We start from the raw sequence: 15,249 nt of genomic DNA, 5'->3' as shown, positions 1-15,249 counted from the left end.
TAGTCTACCTAATACTCTATACATAGTAAAAATATCTTTCTAAACTAAAAGCAAGTAAGGACAGTTTTAGGGGAAAAAACTGAGAAAATTTGTCAACAGCAGCTCTGCAGTCTAAAAAAATTGTTCAAAGAAGTTCTTAAGATAGAAGGAAAATGATGCCAGGTGGAAAGTTAGATCTAAACAAAATAAGTAAGTATGTGGGAAAATGTAAAAGATATATTTCTATTTTTAAAATTTTGTTCAAAGATAATTTACTGTTTATAACAAACATTGTAAGGTTCATAGCATATATAGAAGCAAAGAAGTATGGCAGTAATAACTCAAATAATAAGGAAGAAATAGAACTATAATGTAGTAAGCTTGTTATATTACATGTGAAGTGGTGTATTATTTAAGAGTAGATACCGAAAAGTTAAAGCTGTATATTTTAGACCCTAGAGCAGGGGAGAGCAAACTGCAGCACAGCAGTTTTTGGAGAAAAAAAAAAGCAACCATTCTTGCTAGGTTTTGTATTTTTTATGGCTGCTTTCACTTTACAGTTTAAAAAGTTTAATAAGTAAAACAGAGCTCATATGGCCTGAAAAGTCTGAAATGTTTATTATTTCATTCTTTACAGAAAAAAAAAATTCACCAACCCATGATCTAGAGAAACTGCAACACAACTAAATCAGAGATATAACTAATAACTAATAACTAATACTGCAAATAAAATGGAATGATCATATGAAGAGCTTTTTAAAACCTCAATTAATCCAAAGAAGGCAGGGAAAGAAGAAAAGAGGATCAAAGAACATCTGGGACAAGTGAAACACAGCTAGCAACATGGTAGATTTAAACTCAACTATATTTATATTAAATATAAATAGACTAAACATTTCAATTAAAAGGCAGAAGGCATCAGATGGGATTAAAAGAAGCAATATCCAGCTCTGTGTTGCCTAAAAGAAGCCCACTTAAAATGTGAACAAAGAAATAGATTAAAAGTAAAAGCATACAATTATATTTCATGTAATCACAAATCCATAGAAAACTGGAGTGGCTATATTAATATTAAAGTAGGTCCATAAAATAATTTGGATGCCTGACAAAAACATTACACAAAGGGGAAAAAAAGCCACACAGAAACACACTGTAAGATCTTAGCAGAGTTATTGTTCCTAGAAATCATTGATTCTAGGGGTTGGGGGTGAAAGGTGGGAGTTGACTGCAAAAGGGTAAGAGGGATCTTTTTGTCATTATAGAAATGTTCTGTGTTGTAATTATGGTAGAGGTTGCACTATTCTATGCATATATCAAAACTCATTGAATGTGCATTTGGAATTAGTAAATTTCTTATTTTGTTTTACCAATAAGTCTATGAGATAAACAGAACAATGATGATTATCCAAAGATACCTTAAATGATATGCTTAAAATCATATAGGAAGTTTACAGTTAACGTGGTAAAGGTAAACCTATAGACTTTGCCTATCTTGTTCATTGCTGTCCCCAGATTTAGAATTATTTGTGACTATAATCATGCCCAGTTAACATTATTAAATGACTAAATTGGAGAATAAAATAATGAATATCATGTGATAAATTATGATTATCAACTAATCATAAAAATGCCTCTGGTAAGTCATACGGTGGTACTACAGGTTAGCTGCAAAACTGAAAAACATGCTATATACTTATTTTTAAATTGTTCAGATAATACGTTCAATACATTTTTCTTCAATCTCAGATACTATTTCGGGTGAAGTACCTTTAAGTTTAAAGTAGTGTATCCAACTACTAAAATGAAAATAAATAAGGTCTTTCCAAAACCTTTTGGGCTTTCTGTATAGAAGTGTATTTATTTTACTGTTTCAGATTATCAGCTAGACCATAGTTTTAAATTTAGAAGTATTCACCTGAAAATATATTGAACCCATTATTTGGGAATGTAATTAATGTTCTATTTTTTAAAGTGTACCTGTGTCTGTTACTTTGCAGACAATCTCTACTGTTTCAGCCCACCTCACTTAATGTAAAGTATTGTAATAGTATTTTCAAAGAAACTAGCATTTATTGAGCAGTTTCCATTCACTAGGGACACATAATAGCTCTAAAGGTCAATACTTGTTTAGGGGAGGGGGGCAGTGGAGAAAGCATTCTAACAAAACAAAACTGAACCTGAACCATTGAAGAAATAGTATGTTTTTAGACACATTATTCACTTTTTTTGAATTCTCTATCACATTAAAAAATAGCAAGGGGGTTTTGGTCTTTTACTATTTATACAAGGTGGTAATATAGTTTTTTAAATGTTAAGAAATATCAAATACTCCATTTTAAAGGAAAATTGAGTCTAAAGTAACTAGTTTTGTGTGTGAAGCTAGTAAGTGATGGGGAGGCTCATGACAGTTGAAAATGAGTGATTTCTGAAGCTTTGCTTTGTATCATTCTTCTTGTTTGGCTAATTGTTTCATCTCATCTTGATTTATGGATGTTTATATGAAGGGAGGTTAAGAGAGTATACTTCTTGTTTTTTATCTTATGTATCATAAAGTAGTTGCAAATTATCGAAAGGTAATGAAAATCATTTTAAGTAGAGGTGATTAAATATATTTATTCTTTTATCTGTACCTCTAGCCACCTTTTTTTCCCTGAAAATAGACTGGTAAGTTCAGTAAAATGAACAAAATAGTTGTACTCATAAACACAGTTTGATACTAAACTGGAATACATGAACCAGTTAAATCAGCACTGAAAAACTAACCCGTTACATAGGTGGATAACACATAATGTGGATGGAAATTCAGGTGAGGTGAAAGTGAAATCATCGCTAGGTTGTGCTATTACCAATTATTTGGACTGGACCCTGTTGAGGAGATAAGCACTGTGCAATGGAGAGTATTTTCTTAGGTATTTCTTGTGTCACTGAAGAAAAAACATGCTCTCACGCTGGTACAGACGAATTTCTTCCTTTTTACTTGCCTTTTCCATCAGCATTCAGATATGCTGTGGTGTCCATCCTAAAACATCTCCATCTCTTCTTCCCTCCCTTCCTCCCTCCTTCACTCTGCTCTCCCCTCCCCTCCATTTCTCTCTCTATGGCTCTCTTGCTCTCTCAAGCTCTCCATCTATCTTCCCCTCCCTCCTCCCAAATTTCCTGTATTTCCATTGCTCCCAAGCCACCATCATCTCTCCCCTGGGCTTCTGTACTATTCGCCTACTATCCCTGAGAGCAAATTTGAGCCCTCCCAAAGTCCATTTCCCACAGAGCAGCCAAAGTGATATACTCAACACAAAATCAGATCATGCCTCCAAACCTCCCATCCTTACAACTTTTCAGTGGCTTCCCTGTGCCTTTAGACTAAAATTCAAACTTCTGATGAAGATCTCTAAAGCTCTCCAGGGTCTGGACCCAGCTTGCCCTTTCGACATTGTCTCCAATTAACTCCTCCTTGTTTAGTCCATTCTCAAGGACCTGCTTTCTGCAACTTAAACTCAACTATTTCAGCCTTTCCCATTTGTTGTTCTTTGTTGCAAACTTATCTTCCCCTATCTTTGCATGCCAACACCTTCATATCACAATATATGTACAATTATTATTTACAAGTTATGGATTGAATTTGCCTGCTCTGATAATAATAAGCAACCTTTATACAGCACTTGATATTCTGAATCAGAATTGATTCTAAGAACTGTATATTTATTCTGATATATTAATGTTAAATTATACTTATTATTCATTTATCATTTAATTTTAATAATAAGCTTTAAGACAAAAAACTATTGCTACCCCATTTTACAGGTGAGGAAACTGAACAGAGAAAGATTAAGAAATTAAGTAATGTGCTTAAGGTCTCCGCATAATTGGGAAACCAGGATTTCAATGCAAGCCCTCTGGTTTCATGGTCTTTGTTCTTAACAGAGCTTTTCATTGATGCCTTTGTATTCTTTGAAATGCTTCTCTGATAACAGTACACAATGGATGTGTGTTTTTGGCAGTCTTATTTAACGAAACCTACACAAATACATGTAAGATTTAAATTTATTTTATCAAATTTTATTCTCTTTTAAAACTGCTTTTAAAATACTTCAAAAGGGACTTTTTTTTTTTTTTTTAAAGGGAAGTTTTAAAAACTGAAACAAAACAAAAATATGAAACTCATGTGTGTGGAATGGGACTCAATCAATTATTATGTAAGAACAATAGGAATATACACCTATATCCTTTCTGTTATGATCTATTTACCTGAAACACTCTATGCAGAGTATTTCCTATATGAAGATTTCAATTGAATAATTACATATGCTAATTAATACAGCAAAATAAGTTTCTTGGTAAATACTACTAGTAGTTGTTTAACTTGACTCTCAAATTTCTTTTAAAGTTTTCAGTATTCTACCTCATTTATTTCAACTTTTCAAAGAAGAATAGTTTTATTAAGATAAGTATGTCAATGTTGAGCAATAATTTCTATAAGACACTTTAAATGATATAGTGCTTTTTATTTTACCAAGGTCAGAGATTGCTTATTAAGAACACATTGAATATCCTCACAATAGATTTCCTTAGTAGATATTTTTGCTGGGTAGGAGATAAAAATCTTAATTCTGTTTCATGAGCCAAATTTTCCTAAGTAAATTTATTTTCTTCGCTAAATGTGTGATTATACTTGTGGTAAAGAGCCTTTTGATCTTCAGTTGGTTGAATCTGCAGATACGGAACCCACAGATATGGAGGGTCAATCTGCAATTTTTTTTTTTTTTTTGGCTGCCTGCACGACATGTGGGATCTTAGTTCCCCGACCAGGGATCGAACCTGCGCCCCCTGCTTTGGAAGCGTGGAGTCTTAAGCACTGGACCGCCAGGGAAGTTCCAAGAGATTTAATCCAGTCATGTCTCTGCCGCCACCAATGGTGATGCCTATGATAGGGTCTTAAAAATACAGGAAACCTACCATATTTCCCCCTCCGGAATTCAGAAATAACTAAAAAATATGTAAGGAATAACTGGTAGAGACAAAAATACCAGACTTAGGGCTGATAAAACTAGATTGTTGAATGTGATTTTGATAGATGACTACAATGGGCTTTTAAAAGCTCACTGTCTAATTCTTAGACAAAGTCACAAAGTGAAAGAGAGTGAACTGTAGGACTTCCAGACAGAGCAGCACGGCAGAGAACAAGCAGACAAGGGTAAACCCTACAGCAAGACAGGCATCAGAAGGAAAGAGAGAACAGCTTTGAACTCAGCAATTTTTTAATTCTGTTAACACTGAGGAGGTCAGTGAGGGATGGGTGAGGAAAGACCAGGAGTGATGAATTCTGACTGCGATGTTACCCACGTTTCCATATAAACCTTATGGGATCATTGAATTGAGCACATCAGCAAAATGTTTGCTCCAATTCCTGGAGTCCATGGCAAAACAAAAATCTTCAGAAAGATAAAATCAAACTATCTACTTGAACAGACATGATAGTTATATCTAGTGCTGTAAAGTTCTCAGTTATCTAGACAGTTTTTACATTTGTAACAGGCATACCAAGTCACGAATAAGATTTTGACTTCATCCCGGAACCAAAAATGAGTACAACATCATGTTAATAATCAAGGAGAAGGGTTGAGTATCAATATTAACTGAGAAGTTATTTGTTAAAATTGTTTTCCCTCTAATGCCACTGTTCAATAATGTTCACTGCTTTACATAAGAGACTTCAACAGTGCCACTGTTTACATGAGAAATTGAGTTATACATAGCCAAATAGGTGGAGATTTTCTAATGGCCTATCACATTTCAGGGCATCCTGCTTTAGTCTCCAGAATGCACTGTTAACCTCTATTCTTTTGTTTAGCTACTGTGGAAATTCACACAAGGGGGAAATTTCTCAAAAAGAATATATAAGTCAAAATTGCTTTTTATGTAGAAAGATGATTCTGATAATCTGCCAGTACAATAGGCTTTGAGTTGAAGTTGCACCTTATTTGGAGTAGGCTCATCAGTATATATTCATTGGAATTCCAAGCTCCAGCTGATTGAATTAGCCGTCCACCCCGTCCCCCAGGTGTGACTGGCAGATTTAGCAAGTAAAAATACAGGATTCCCAGTTAAATTTAAATTTCAGATAAACAACAAATAATTTTTAGTATAAGCGTGTTACCTATAATAGTTGGGATATATATATATATATATGCTAAAAAATTGTTAATTTTTAATTTGAAATTCAGATTTCACAGGGCATTCTCTATCTTGCCTGGCAACCTTATCCCCATGACAGGATACAGCTCCTTGTGTCTGCCCCTGGAATATGCAACCGAATATATTCCTTTATTTGAGTATTAATTTGATAATCTTATGATTATAATAACTTTACTGGCAAACTTACGGTGGGTTCGATTATACTGCAGTTTATCTTTCTTGTAAGATAAGGATGTTCATTTACAGACTTAAGCATAAGGCACATCTGGATATGAACTTGAAAGATCATAAGCGAAATTACTGTCTTTCACAGTCAAGTGACAGGTTTCTAGTTAAACCTAGTGGTAGATGTTATTTTATGAAAATAATATATATTTTCCAGTGTAGGAAATTATCAGGATCAGCTATGTTGGCCTAAAAAAGGTCTTTAATTTTAGGCAGCTACTTGAGTATTGATATATCTCTATTAGCATGAAATATATTCTTAGATTTTGGATCAAACTGCAAAATTTAGTACTACTTTTACGAACCAAGTTTGTCTGCAACTGAAGTGGCTAGATGAGTACTATGGCTCTAGAGCAGGGTTTGAAACAGTACCCTCCCAGCCTAAAAACTTTACCCTTGGGAAGATTAATATTTATTATGTGTCCATGTGGCTTTATATTTACACCTTCTCATAGCCTTAGCAGCTAAAAAAATCTCAATCCCAAAGCTATTTTCTTTTCCTTTTCAGTGCCGATTCAGTTCTCCATACTTGAAGTCTGATGATGTTTTCAGGGTGACTTGACAAAACTTAAAGGGCACAGCTTTTTATTTTTAAAATATGTATTGTTTTAGAGAAAAAACAAAGGATCCCGTGGTACACTTCCCTTAAAACTTACAATTGAATTCTGTTCCATGGGATTCTTTGCATTCGGCAAGAACATTACCATGTCTCATATCAGATATATCATGTAAGGAAGTCAAACGTATTTAGGGCCTTCGTGCTTTTTAGGTACATTTCTGTTGTGTTTATTAAACACGATGACATTAGATGATTTTTCGCAGAATTCCCATATGAATGTTCCTGTCTGGGATGGCCATTTATAACCACAATTTTTTTTTATAATTATTAAAGCATAATAAATTAAGTAAACATCCTGTCTAGCTATTTCATTAACAGAAATACTTTTTCAGTGTAATAGCTTACAAGGTAGATTATAACTGTGGTTGTTCTGAACAGAATTAGATACTTTATTTTTAACATCTATTGGAACAAAAAATGAGTCCCTGTCAGATATTTCCAGTGGCAGTAATTTGAAAATAGCCAAAGTTATATACACAATCCTGCTGTGGACAAAACTATAGCAAGTTATTGTTGACAGCTCTATGGTTTGAAGATAAGACACTCTACAATAATTCCTGTAAATTTCTGTAAGTGGTATAACAAACTTGGCATTTATTTATCTTCTAGATGAAATGAACGATCATCAAAGTACCCTCTCCTACATCCTGATAAACCCATCTCCAGATACCAGACTAGAGCTGAATGATGTTGTGTAAGTTGATCTCACATAAGGCATGTATTTTCAGAAAACCACTGATTTATTTACTTTCATATTTTTATTTCCACCATAATAGCCCCTTATCTTTCTTGTGATACAAATGCTTAGGAAATCAAAGTCTAATTTTTGTGTTCAATAGACAAATGCATTTTGTATATTGCTGTGTGTAATACTATATAAAAGCATTGTAGGATGGTAGAAGTATAAAAGAAGGAAAAAGCAGCATGAATTTTGTATTTTGTGAGCAAATATACATTTGGACAAATAATAGAAAATATGTGGAATAAGAAGAGATCAACTCAAAGGAAAACCTAAAATATCCCACACTAGCCAGTTTGAAATACCTGAGAGTTTCTCAAAGCCAAGGTAAAATTGGTCAAAACCCTTATTAGGAAAGGATCTATGGTAGTAATTTGATTCATCAAAAACTATGTATTATGCATGTTCAATTGTACTAGTGTTGCCTTAAAAGTGTGCTCTATAGAAACAAATAAGGCATTTTCCCTGATTTAAAAGTGTTTGCATTCTAATTAACAAAACTACAATTTAAGCATCAAGTTTTAATAGCAATATATATATGACTTTGTCACATGACTTAAGCATTGCTTAAGTGAGACGGTGCTTTTCAAAACTCAGGAGAGAAGCCATTATTGTGAGCCACAGGGATTACAAAGGACGACGGACTTGAACTAGACACTCAGGGTAGATGGAATTTGTGCAGGTGGAGAGAGAGGAGGGGACGTTCCAGAGCAGGGAGATGGCTTGAGAAAATGCACTGCCTGGGCATCGCATAATGCGTGCCAGCTGGCAATACTACAGAGCCCAGTTTGACCAGAGTAAAAGCTTTGTATTCTTAACATCTCTGTTGTTAATTAGTTAAACATAATATTGGCAACATATTAAACCTGGCTTTGGAAGGACCTTAGATGACAAAATAAGGAATTGATATTCAACCTTATAGGCAATGGGCAGCACTTGGATATATGAGCAAGAAAGTAGCAGGATTTTAGCAAAGGCATTTTGACAGTTGTAGGTGTAAGCCTAGGTGAGAAATTCCTAATAAGAATCTGAGCTTGAGGTTCATGGTCCCAAGGATGAGCTGCACCAAGGCCTGCTTACACTGGGTAGTTAACTCCAGGTTGTATTGGTGACATAAAACAAATGCCAAAGATTCAAAAGTCTTGGTAGGTGTTAGGTCCACAGGATGTGTTTGTATCTATAACCTGGAAATAAGTAATAAGATCAGTGACTAGGAAGAGTGAGAACATTCTGTGATGCAGAGCATAAAGTGGATCCATGCAAGTGATTTAGAACTAAAGCTAGTAATATGCCAGCAATTAGATGCTGTCAGTTTCGTGGGAGATTTTGACTAGGGTTGGAGGGTTCAATTTTTTTAGAAGAGCTCTGTAAAAAGCAATAGAATCTATTGGCAGGATGGAGATAAGAATCAGTCATAACATCTGGATGATGGATTGTAAAAACAAGATCCTATGGAGGTAAATTTATGGACAGAAAGAGTGAGACTTGTTCATTGGTCTGGGAATTGGAAAATAAGGGCTCTCACATGGCTTTCAGATTTCAAATCTATGTGGTTGTAAAAGAAATTACTGCTTCACTGAAACAAGTCAGTATAGGGAGGCACTTTTTCAAGCAGCAAAGAGCAGTCGTTGGGTATGGAGAAAAGAGAGATGATGAGCTGGAGTTTAGGTACATTGTTCAATGTGCCAAGTGGAAAAATCTAGAAAGCATATAGAGATACAGTACCAAGCTTTGGAAAGAAGCTAGTTCTCTATAGAAACTAGTTACTTCTCACCTTCTAAATGAATAAAACTGAAAAGAGAATGATTTTTTGAAAAAAAGCGATACATAAAGAAGGAAAAGTAGAAGAATGGATATTGGCCTGCTGAGTACTGCTCAGTTTTAGGGCAAAAAGACGAATGTGCTTCAAAAGCTTCTTAGGAAAAATACATCAGCAGGAGTAACTTTGACCCAAAATCAGTGTGAAAAGATTTTTATAAGGCACCTAAGATACAACTAGCAAGTTTAATAATGCTTTATTTTGCCATCTGATGATACTGGTTAGAGTATAGGAGCTTGGGGGAATCTGATGAATGGTAATTCTAGCTGCCAGAGTTCTTCAGGCGGCTGTCAAAATTTATATCTAGTGGGGACGCTGAATTTTTGCAGCACTTTAAACTAGATGAAAATATCTTATTTGTGATGCACCTGGCTTTCAACTGCCCATTCTGGAGACTTCACTTAGTATATGACTGTAATACAACAAAACTGCTCCGTTTTTCTTGTGTCCATATTTACACGTCTTTCTTCCTTTAACCCATAAAATCAGGCAATTTTATTAAATCTGCCCTTGTAGTCCCAACTTTCATATGTCTCTTTTTCAAATTATCAACTATATGTATTTTTTTTCAAGTTGGGCTTACCTTATTTTTATTTCATAACAAATTGTAAGTTTCTTGAGCCTAATATAATTCTTTTCCATGATTATTTTTGATGGCATGGGAAGATAGTGTTAACCTTTTGAGTCTATGTATCAATACAAATCCTTCCATCAGACAGATTTTATAATTCAAAATAATTCCTGAGACTTTTAAAAACTGAAACGTAAAAATAAAGCATATAATGTTACAATATATACAGGTAAAATAAGCATGGAATTTTCTGCCTTTTGGATGCTATTATTTATTATTAATTTTAAGCTAAAACATCAACTTGACTGCTATAAAAAAAAAAAAAAAACCTCTTTTTGCCATGATCTGTTGTTTTGCATTGAGATAATTAAATTTTAGTATAACTGGAGCAAGAAAATATGCTACCATGACAAGCAGTACAAAAAATGCATTTAAGAAATTTATTTTATTAGACTCATACGTTTAGTAGTGATTATAATACGGAAAGGAAATTTTGCAGCTACATCAATGAATTTAGGGGATAATGGATTATACTCATAACTTTTATGTTTTACTAAAAAATCACTTTCAAAGGTTCATTTTAAATGAAGGTGCAACAATAATTTGATTCGAAGAACAATAAATCACTAGGTGATATGGTGTTAAAAAGCTTAATGTGCACTATTAGTTTTCTTCATTGATCTTCTATGCTATTGATATACAAAGTAATTATAAAGCAGGTGGTTGGATAACAAAATCTAGTTAATAGAGCCAAGGACGCTAATCTCAACTTTCATTTGATCCAAGAAAATAGACTGTAGTGCTTGAAATTGCTCTTTTAAGGGACATATTTTATGAATATTTTTCCTTTGGTTTTTAAGAGGAGAAGTACAAATCTTCATTAGAGTCCCCACTTTTAAAATAGTTTCTCCATTTATTTTGTAACTCCGAACATTATTATAAAACTATGAAATACTAATTGCATTTGCACCTGAACAAGACTTTTAGAATGCTGCATTACATATATTTACTTTCCTTCTCTCCCTTCTCCAAAACCTCAGTGGCTTCCAGTGGGAAGCCTTTGGAACAGAAATAGAAACTACTTATCCTGAAACTTAAAGTCCTTTATTAGCTGCTTTCTATGTTTCTTCCTGAATTTACCTACCATCATCTCCTGGTCTAACCGGTCCTCTAAAGTCAAACTCATTTTCTAAACGTGTTGGGAGTATCCTTTTCTGTGTCCCATTTCCTCTCCGTTTGTCTCCACTTAAGCCTGGAAAGCCATCAATCCAACCTCCTCAATAAACTATTCCCTCATTCACTGTTGTTCTTTTCGTCTTTCTGTGATGTTTGGAATTTCTTTTTAATCTTTCTATGTGTTTCATAAATTACACTCTGTTAATCCTCTGCAGGGATCAGAAATGTATGGTTTTTTGTATTCCCAGGACCTAGCCCAGTAGTCCAGACATGCTCAAGAAACGGACTCTCATGTCACTTGACAGTCTGAAGTAAAACATCTCACTAGAAACAAATTCTAACATTATCGAAATGTGTGAGTTTGGCAGGTGAACATTTTCCTATTTACTAGTAGAATGAATTGAGAATTATTTTCTTTGTCCAATTTCTTACTATAGCATAACCTGAATTTTAGGTTAATAAATTTCCCAACAATTAAAATATTATCTAGGCATAATATCCTCCAGAGCGTTTATGAAATCATTAATTTTATAGAATCATAGAATATTTAAATTAAAAAGCCTATAGAATAATGTAGGTCAAATTGATTTAGGAATGATAAAAATAACACTAAGAGCAGTTGAGTAATATAATCATGGCTAGGATTTAGGTATCCTGATAGAAAAATAGCCAAAGAAAAGAATAATAAATCAACAAAATACTAAAATAAAACATAAACTTTTGAAAAGACGGAGGTGGTGAAATGGATCCTAACTGAAAGATAATGATTCTTCATTCATCCACATTCATCTTGATAATCTTCTTAGGTGTAGAATTATTACAAGCCCTTGCCAAATAAACAGCAAGTCCTTCCACCAAGGTTACATAGAGACAAGTTTCGATAACCTTAAACACTGAACAAATAAATTTAAAGTAACAATCTACAGTGTCAATGTGAACTAGTTTTTTTGATTACAGTTATTTGCCTTGTTTTCTCTTCTTAGATACTTAATCCGACCCGATCCACTGGCTTACCTACCAAATGGTGAACCCAGTCGAAAAAACAGTATCTGCAACACCACAGGCCAAGACTCTCGGGAGGAAACTCAGCTTTGATAAAAAAGAAAATAAGAGACTTTTTTCTCCTACAAGGATCTTGCTTGAAACAACTCTAAATCTTAGAAAAATAAGAGTGTTGCTGGCATGAAATGAACTAGATTGGAGTATATCCGATTCTCTCATATTTAAAAAAAATCTATTCTCCTAGAAGTTTAGATTATTTTGAAATTTAAAGTACTGCTTTGTTGGTACTCCTCCCATTAATATTTGAAAGACATCAGTGGAATGATTTTGAAAACCTAAATTGAAACACAAAAATTTGAACCTGATGTTTCATTGTTTGACAATAATACAAACTGTATGAAGCCAATTTTTAAAAAGTATTAAGGTTTATGAAAGTAAACTAGAAATCCAGTTATATTTGGTGCGTCCCAATGGACATAGAAGATTGTTGCTCCACTTAAAGTTAAATGTGTCCTATTATATTCTTTAAACTTGCTGTTTTATAAAAATGAGCTCATCACAAGTGTCCGGCCTTCTCTACACAGATTAACAGACAAACTTATGTGGCTGACTTTTGTGTAAGAATCATAGTTTGCTTTAGAATATGAATCTTTAAGTCATTTTACCCTTTTTGTTGACTTTTCATATGATATATTCATTTTAGAATTTGAGCTTTTCATAGCATGTTTTATTACTCTGGAGAAACCAAAACAAACAAAAAGAAATATTGACTACATGAACTTTTCCCTAACTTTATGTTTAACACACGTTGTATGCCAAGAACAGTATACGAAAGCAAATATTTATTGTTCTCCTAAAAGGATCCTAACATAGAGAATACTTAAAACACATTTGTCGACTTAAATCTAATCTAAGAATTGAAGCATTAATTGAAATATTCAGTAATGATTTTCATTAGACGCTTGAGCTTTAACATTTTTTATATATCTATACAGTATATTTCATTAGAAAGATACTTTAAACTTAAAAGAAGCAAAATTATACTTTTTATAGAATACAAAGAAATTTCAAAACATTAAAAGTCCTCCTTTATGCCTTTAGTATTGAAATAATAATACACCAAAAAATGGTATATCAAAAATTTTGATCTAATTTTGGAAAGTTATCTATAGGAGCTATGTTTTAACATTGTGAGGAAAAAGCATAAAATAAAAATAAGTAGGTTTTGCTGTTTAAATGTAAGGTAAACCATACATAATTTGACAGTTATAAATAAAGAAACGCTGACCTTTGGCGACACCAGTGCTTGTACCTGCATTGCATTATTCCCTTTCAGAACCAGGTTGAAAAGCACAGAGCACAGTTTGCCAGGTAGTTGAAATGCACTTTTATTCCCATGAAAGAGACATTGACAAATTTAAAAAGATATTTTTCTTCCAATTTTGTGTATTTTTATTTCTGAATTTGACATTAAATTTTAATTCAACAGAAAATAGGACACATAAGACTAGAAAGAGACATGTTATCATTTCTTTTCATAAAGAGGCAGATAAATTGAAAGGAAAATAGAAGGATTAAAAATAATAAAGAAAGCCTAATATTTCCCCAATAATTCTATGGATATAAAAATATAAAACATAAAGTGTGAAATTATAGATTATATAGCCATTGTATAATCTGGCTTTGAGAATATGAAATGCCTATTTGTTTAGTATTTTACATTACTCTCATTTTAGAATGACAAGAACATCAAGAATTTCCCCTAAAATAGGGAGAGCCTGTATTTAATTTTCTTTAACTATACAGGGAAGTAGAATTTATAACAGGTTACTTAAAATTGGAAGCATATCTTAAAACAAAGATTGTATGCATATGTATGTGTGTATGTTATAAAGACAGGTGAAATATATTGGACAAACACATATTCACATGTAAAATTTCAAACTAAAGGTGGAATTGAACAAATACATGTAATGGAGAACAATAATAAGTTTGATGAACTTTTTTTATATTTGCACATTGATATTTAAGTTTGATGTTTCTTTGAGCTGCCTTTTCTTTACTCCATTACAATTATGTTTAGGAATAAATGTAAGATTTTATGAATCTTCTATTTCCCCGCAAGATCTCAAGTTGAGTATTTTTGCATTATGACAGTTGTCAAGACTAGGATTTTAAGCTAGGACCTGACTATATTTCCTATAACACTAAAAAATTTGTTTCATAAATTTTACAATAATTATTTTTGATTATGAACATTAGCCCAAATTTAATATTTGACACAATTCATATTAGCTTGCTATAATAATGATAGTGTATTAGCTTTTCTGTTATTTAAAGAATAAAAACATACTTATAAAAGCCTTTTAACAAACAGTTGCCTTTTTAAATACTTACACTTGCATATGAAAATAAAAGATGAAGTCAACATTAGTCCTTGTAACCCTATGGGATTTGGTTCTGTTTATTGTCTATGTACCATTTTGTTACCAGTTACACTGAATTGCTTTAAAATAAATAATAAAATTATTTCTGATGATGAAAACTCTTGATGTTTTTTGCCAAAACTTGAGGTGTTTAGACAAATTATATTTTGATTTGTCGCAATTATATTTTCATTTGTCACTTTAATATTTCAAAACCAATATAAGCATGAAGGTGATCTCATTGGAAAAGATAGCCATGAATAAACTCATTGAATTACTTCTTAACATAATCGCTCCTGAATAACTATGTCACAGGAAAAGGGAAGGAAGGAAGGAAGGCAGGGAGGGTGGAAAGAGAGAAGAGGAAGTGAACAAAGGGAGGGAGGGAAAAGTAGAAAAGGAAAGGGAAGAAGAGAGAAGAAAAAGAAGGCAAAACGAAAACAATGTAGGTGCCAGAAGAGAATTTTTTTTTTTTTTTTTTTACAAAATGGAAGATAATGT

General features: G+C 33.0%; 1 protein-coding gene across 6 annotated transcripts in view; it reads left to right on the top strand.

The window, feature by feature from the left end:
• KCNT2 (potassium sodium-activated channel subfamily T member 2) overlaps nucleotides 1–14,842 on the top strand; it is a 369,675-nt gene extending 354,833 nt beyond the window's left edge. For 5 of the 6 annotated variants that reach the window (XM_057529788.1, XM_057529796.1, XM_057529784.1 and 2 more), the window contains 2 exons: nucleotides 7,625–7,709; nucleotides 12,304–14,842. In XM_057529788.1, coding sequence (XP_057385771.1) covers nucleotides 7,625–7,709; nucleotides 12,304–12,415 — 197 coding nt within the window. In that variant the 3' untranslated portion in view covers nucleotides 12,416–14,842. The remainder of the gene's footprint in view (nucleotides 1–7,624; nucleotides 7,710–12,303) is intronic. The other variant, XM_057529800.1, reaches the window with a different exon arrangement.
• Nucleotides 14,843–15,249: the final 407 nt, after the last annotated feature.

The sequence above is a fragment of the Balaenoptera acutorostrata genome, chromosome 1 (assembly GCF_949987535.1).
Source record: "Balaenoptera acutorostrata chromosome 1, mBalAcu1.1, whole genome shotgun sequence".
NCBI lineage: Eukaryota > Metazoa > Chordata > Mammalia > Artiodactyla > Balaenopteridae > Balaenoptera > Balaenoptera acutorostrata.
Note: the sequence above shows the minus strand (reverse complement) of the source record. Positions and strands in the feature narration are given on the sequence as shown.